The sequence below is a fragment of the Arachis duranensis genome, chromosome 1 (assembly GCF_000817695.3).
Source record: "Arachis duranensis cultivar V14167 chromosome 1, aradu.V14167.gnm2.J7QH, whole genome shotgun sequence".
NCBI lineage: Eukaryota > Viridiplantae > Streptophyta > Magnoliopsida > Fabales > Fabaceae > Arachis > Arachis duranensis.
Genome location: NC_029772.3, coordinates 39663298 through 39669983, shown reverse-complemented (window position 1 = coordinate 39669983; position 6686 = coordinate 39663298). Strand labels below are relative to the sequence as shown.

At 36.8% G+C, this 6686-nt stretch overlaps 1 protein-coding gene across 1 annotated transcript; it reads right to left on the bottom strand.

The window, feature by feature from the left end:
* Positions 1 to 3923: 3923 nt before the first annotated feature.
* On the bottom strand, positions 3924 to 6187 carry LOC127747802 (uncharacterized). The gene is made up of 4 exons (XM_052262499.1): positions 6171 to 6187; positions 5473 to 5513; positions 5251 to 5397; positions 3924 to 4103 (listed from the first exon to the last, which is right to left on the bottom strand). Exons 1-4 carry the CDS (start codon positions 6185 to 6187, stop codon positions 3955 to 3957), a joined length of 354 nt encoding a protein of 117 aa, XP_052118459.1. The 3' UTR covers positions 3924 to 3954.
* Positions 6188 to 6686: the final 499 nt, after the last annotated feature.

Below are 6686 nucleotides of genomic sequence, written 5' to 3'. Positions count from 1 at the left end.
CTTTTAACGTAGGTGTGCCAATCTTCGAGAACGTTAGTGACACTCAACATTGTCACTAACGTTCCAATATGCCCCTATTCTCGCTAAGAGTCCACGTTAACTAGGTTAACGTGGCTTCTAACGTGGCTTTGCAAATCATTTCCAACGTTAGTGACAATGTTGAGTGTCACTAACGTTGGCTCATCTTTCACTCATTGCCGTTAGCTCCCACGTTAACTAGGTTAACGTAGAAGTTAACGTGGCTCTTGGGGTTTTGTGGTTGCTTCTAACGTTAGTGACAATGTTGGGTGTCACTAACGTTGTCGACCATTCTTGCCTTTCATGTTAGCTCCCACGTTAACCAAGTTAACGTGGAAGTTAACGTGGCACATTGCACCTTAGGCCAACGTTAGTGACAATGTTGAACATCACTAACGTTGGCTTCCTTCCCCTTATTGACGTTAGAGGCCACGTTAACCAAGTTAACGTGGACTCTAACGTGGCCACTTATGATCATTGGCCAACGTTAGTGATAATGTTAAGTGTCACTAACGTTGGCTCAAAGTCCTTCCTTCACGTTAGAGCTCACGTTAACTTAGTTAACGTGACTCTTAACGTGGGCAATGATGGCTTCGAGAGCGTTATTGGCAATCACTTTTCTCCTTAGCCTTGCAAGTTACTCCCATTCTTTGCTTCCTTTGGCCTGAAATCAAGCAATAAAGTGCATCAAAGTTCTAATCCAAGTCATGGGGGATGCAATATCAATTTTGTCATTAAAATCATGCAAAATCCTCATGAAATCATGTAAAATGCACAATGCATGCTTGAATCAGGATGTAAATGATTTTCTACCCAAAACTAGCTTATTTCCTAAGAAAATGCAATGAAACTACCTAAAAACAATAAAGAAAAGGTCAGTGAAACTGGCCAAAATGCCCTGGCATCATTCGGTTACTTGGATTGCGGAGGTTGGCTTCTAACTCCAAGAGCTTTTCTTCTAACTCCCTTCGTCGTCTTACCTCTCTCCGCAGCTCTCGTTCTCCTTTTCGCTATCGCTTGGCCTCATACACCAGCTATTATAGCCGTTCTCGCTGGCCATAAAATGCGCCTAGTATCTCAGTCATTTGTGGGGGTTCTTCCTCTTCAGGGTGACAGATTTTCGAATGAATCCACCTTGGCTGGGGATTTGCTGATAGCCTTTCCCTATGAGGACCATGCGTCTAGTGTGGTAAAGGTAGTATAATGGTGTTGCCCTCTAGTTGGAGCTCAATTTTAGATTCAGACGCCGTGTGGCCGTCTTCATACTGGTGGTCTGCCATCATCAGAAGGTGAATTCCAAGTCTCCGGCAATGGCGCCAATGTTTCGAGGGTTACTTGAATTGTTGATTTGGGCCTGAACGTGAGGTCCAAATCCCTCTGGGTGGCAGCGTCTGACTTGTTTGATGTTGAGGTGCTCCCTGTCTGAGTTCCTCATGCGGAGGTGGGGGTGGTACCTGCAAGAGACTTTAATTCTTAAGTTAGCAAGGGCATTAGGCAGTTTTTTAGTAGATTAGAATGTGAAAACTACCTGAGGGGTGTCAGCGTATTTATAGTAGAGTTGACAAGCTCCTTGGTTGCGGTAGTTCCATCTTTATCAGTGGATGACCGTTCCCTTTATCTTGGGAGTTTGTTAGGATCTAATTTTAGGAAGATAGAAATAATAGGAGAGATTCAGAGTGGTAGTTACTTGCAAGAACTTATCTGATCTCTTTCACTATGTCCGACCTCTTAAAAGAGGTCAGATATATGGTGAAGGCCATCCTTTTTAGGTGGGCCTTTCTTCTTATTGGGCTTGACTTTATGTTTTGGGTCAATGTATGAACAACTACCAAGAGAAATCTATTAAACTAAGGTAGTAGAACAGTAAAGTGTAATTAAAACTAAACTAAAACAAGATTAAAAACTAAAACTAGAAAGAAACTAAATAACACCCTAAGAGTTTTAGAGAGAAGTTTGAGCTTCTCTATTTAAAATTTATTGAAACATGCTAAAATCTAAAGCTTAAGATTACTTAGAAATTACCCCCTTTTTCTCTTGTATTTTCTCTTTAAATAGATGCTTGGCTGCCTTTATGGTCTTACTAGGCTTTCCGAGGCCCAAAAAATAAGGATGCATGTGTTCCATTAATTAAGGCTCGTGGAGTCGTCTCGCACACACGGAGAAAGCTCGTACACACGAGAAAGTGTCGCTCACGTGAGAAAGTGCCACTCGCACGAGTATCTCGCTCCACCCCTGAACCACTTTCCACATTCGCTTCTTCACTCCATTATTTTCGATCCTTAGAGGTCATTGATATACCTAAACTTTGAAATAATTGATTACGACATCGAATGGCATAAAAATTAATGATTAGGAATACAAAAAACAATTTTTCACACATACTACATCGAAAGTAAGATTCAAAAAAAACTTAATTAATTAAGCCAAAATTGTATAAATTTGTTCATAAGTTCCATATTTTTTAACACAATTTAAAATGATAAAATGGAGTTTATCAATCCTCCACACTTAAACACTAGCATGTCCTCATGTTATAATACCCAAAAAATATGAGAATTTAAAGAGGAATAATGCTAATACCTAAACATCTCAACAAAATATCCTAAGCCTTATAGGATCTAAGAACTTGGTTTTAGAACTTTGACAATACTCAAAACTTACATATATACAATTGAGAAGTATTTAATGTTTCAAACAATTAGAACCAAGTGAGTTGCTATTTAATCATTCATGCATTGATCAACATGAGTCTCACCAAAAAAATAGTGTGTCACTCATTCTCTTAAGTGTATAAGTTAAATTCTCATCTTACTCATCCTTACAAAATACTTTTCTTAACTTGTCTTTCTCCTATGATTTACCATTTGAAACCATTTACATGCATATATACAATCAAGAAGACTTTTAATAAGGTTGAAACGTAGCCAAAGTAAGGGAGTGGTAAGATTTGAAAAAAAATAAACTAAAATATCCTACTTCTCTAAGAATTTAGATTATGTGTGCCTAAGCTTAAACTTAACAAACCACAATTTACCATTTTCTAAATCATATAACTTAACAATTGCCTAAAAATTTTTTCTTTTCTTTTTTTCTATTTTATACCTTATATATCATATATATATATGTACACATACACTTTTTTTTTGCCTTTTTTTTCTCTTGTTTCCTTCTTTTTGTTTTTATATACACATTTTTTTCTTTCTTTTTATATGCAAACATCCTCCCACACTTTGACTATTGCATGCTCTCATGTAACACTCCTATCTTATGCCTAAGCACACATAACATCCTAAGTTACCTAGAGAGTTAGGCTCAAGATAATTTATTGATTTTTCATCTTAGGCTTGTATTGTGCTATATTTCAATGAAAATAGACAGGAGGCTCAAAGTGGCTAACTAGAGTTGATGTAAAGATAGGCTATATAGTTAGTGGCTCTAAAACAAACAAGGCCTCGATCATTTTTTTAATATATACATGCGATGACAATTAATTTCAAAGGATGAGACAAAGTAGGATTATAAATACATGGAGGGACTAAAGTCACACAAGAAAAGAATATTTGAGTGGTGTATAAATGTACCACTTCTAGCTCAAAAACTCACGGTTATACATTCCATGATCAATCAATGACAAAAACAACCAACAACTCAATCTCAAGCAATTCAAGCTACATAGGAACAATAAAATTTCTCAATATCTCAACAAAAGGCATGAATCTCAAATACTGTCAAATTTCACAATCTTCGAAGATGTGAGATGCTAAGTTGGGAGAATAGGTAAAATATCCTAAATGATATCAAGTATTACTAATATATATGTACAATTGATCTAATTCAACTACTAAAACAGAAGTAAGGAAAGTTATCTACAAAAAAGAAATTTAAACTAACAACACAATCCAAAGAGAAAACATAACAATAAAAAAAATGCTATGTTCAAGAGTTTAAAAAAAATATAGCCAAGATGGATAGTTTGGAAGGTGAACGGGAAAATGAATTCAGAACTCCTCCAAAGTGAACTCCAATAGTCTCTCCCTCTTCCGCTGTTCTCTTTGGTCGATGTTTCTTCTTTCTATTAGCCATGCCTGCAAAAATGATAAAATACATCAACTCAAGTATTATACTTCAGCAGGCACGAAGTGACCCAGATGATAAATCTCACCCAAAAACACAAGATACTGAAAGAGGATGGAAGAAGTAACATGTGACATTGTGAAAAATGAAATCTCAATTAATGTGCAATAAAGTGCAAGTTACAAATACAAACGGCAGCAAAAAGCTCAATGAACACTTAGGCATTCCAAGAATTGATGGGTTTGTGGTGGATGCGTACAAAAGTAGAGTTTGAAGTGTGATATGTTGTGATTGAAATTCGATTCAAAAATAAACCAATTATGGCATGATATCACAACATATACAAGAAAACTCAATGATAAACATTAACATCTCAAAAAATCCATTATCACAAACTATACTTAATGAATTATGCCAAACAAAATCAAGCATTCTAAATAACATGGTAGCTACAAAATACAATTCAAAATCCAATATGTTCATAGAGGCATATTTACAAACAATGGTATATGAAATAAACAAGTACAATGTTCATGCAAAATATGAATGACAAGTTCAACACCAATGTATTTTCTTTAAACAATACAACAAGATTAATTTTAAGAATTGAAAATCGCCCCTAAGATAACCCAAAACCAATTAAACATCCAAAATTAACATAATTGAATTACATATAATCAAGGGGTTTAAAATTGAATTAATCTTGTACTATTGGACAAAGGGCATCAATCATCCAAAAATTAAGATTTTGGTCAATTAAAAGCATTTCACATCCATTCATTAATGCATAATAAAAAGAATAAGGTAGAAGCAAGCATTGATTTTAAGAATTGAACCAAAATTCACTAAAAATATTTTGAGGCATATTATCGAACATCTGGCATTTAAAATCATCAAACAAATCAAATAACACAACCAAGAATTTTCTCAAACTAATTCACAAAATTTAGCACCAATGACATAAAAAATCAGTGGCGTATCTCAAAAATTTAGCAAAAAACCAATCAAACAATAAAAAAAATTGAAATTCAAACTCAAGAATCATAATAAGATGATTAATTATATGTATAAACTAACACTAATTATAATCAGAAAATCCTAATTCTAATCTAATCCAACTAATAGCAGCAAGTAATCCTAACTGTTCCGGTGGGTTACCTGAAACTGTAGGTCGATCTCGGTCGAGATCTTCTGTGTTGGTCGGAGCCAACGTGTCTGGCAGGTAGACAACCGCCGGAGCTGGTGTGTCCGATTTGTGGGACCAAAACTGCTGCTGATCCTTCGTCCCCGGCGGGTGGGGGATACCTGCAAGGGACTCCGATGCTTAAGTTAGCAAGGGTATTAAGCAGGTATTGAGTAGAATCAGAGTATGAGTTATACCTGGGTGCTCTAGTGTATTTATAATGGTGAGATGTGGCCTTCTGTGGATAAGATAAGTTAGTTATCTTATCTTATCTTTAAATGAGGTCATCTTATCTTTTAAGGGGAACTGCCCTTTCCCTCTGTAGGCTTTGGGCCGTCTTAGGATTTGGGGCGTGTTCCTTTATTTGGGCCCTTCTTTGGGCTTTTCTGGGGACTTGACCGAGCTCTCTGGGAAGAGGTCGGGTTGTCCTGACCTGAAGAGGTCGGTCGCTTTGTCTGTCGAACATCCCGGGTCGGACACCTCGACCCAGGGTATGAACAGTGCCCCTGCTTGAGCTCGATCTTCTTTTTGAGGTCGAGTCTTTGACTTCGGTCCTTTTTTGGTGAAGCCGAACTCAAGCATTTTGTAGATTCCTTCGTAGTAGCTTTTGAATGTAGAACGTTTCCTCTAAAAAGCGTGTGCTTTTATATCGGCACTTTGGGAATGTGCGAGGGTTTAATGCTTTCCTTAATTTTAGCATTAATTGCCCCATTTCCCTTTGGCTCTTTATTTTGATTTTGAAAGCCCAGAAATGGTTTCTCTCCTTTCGCCTTTTTCATAACTTCTTTTTCTCTACTCTCTCCGCTCTTCTGTTTTTGTTTTGTGTTTCTACTTTTTCTGTGTTTGCGGCGTCGTTTGACGTTTCTGGAGCTTCTGTTTTCGCCTGGAGTTTCACGTTTCTCCCTGCGACATTGCTCTTTGTTCGCGTTCTTTCCTTTGCTTGTGAGGAAGCATTCCCAGATTCCGTCTTCTATCTTCAGTTTTTCTTTGAAGCTTGCTGCTTTTTTCAGGTTGGTACTAGCTTTCTTGCTTCTTTCGTAGCTTTTGTCTTCAGTTTTTTGGTGAAGTTTTGATTTTGCATGTTTGAAAGTTTGAGCCTTTTCATTATCTTGTGTTTGTTTTGTCGCTGTAAATGTGTTTTCCTTGGCTTTCTTTTGCGCGCTCTATTTCTGTCGAGGCTTTCAAGGGTTTTGTTGTTGCTTCTGGTAGAGAATCTGCATATGTTCTTCTAGGGTTTTGTTATTTTCTGATTTTGAGAAAGTTCATACTTTTAACGATTTCTACTTGGCGCGTTTTGTCATTTGGGAATGCTTTTTGCTTGGTAATCTGTGATGACTTATGCTTCTGAAAATGCTTGCTTGTTTGAAGTCTTTTTCTTGTTTGAGAAATGCTGGGATGGGAGTTGTAGATT

Bases quoted from the DNA above. Each gene is read 5' to 3' on its own strand.
- LOC127747802 (XM_052262499.1), bottom strand. The intron at 5,398-5,472 runs GTATAACTCATA...AGTCCCTTGCAG, and splicing joins AAATACACTAGAGCACCCAG to GTATCCCCCACCCGCCGGGG. The intron at 4,104-5,250 runs GTAACCCACCGG...TCATTTTTGCAG, and splicing joins AGATCGACCTACAGTTTCAG to GCATGGCTAATAGAAAGAAG.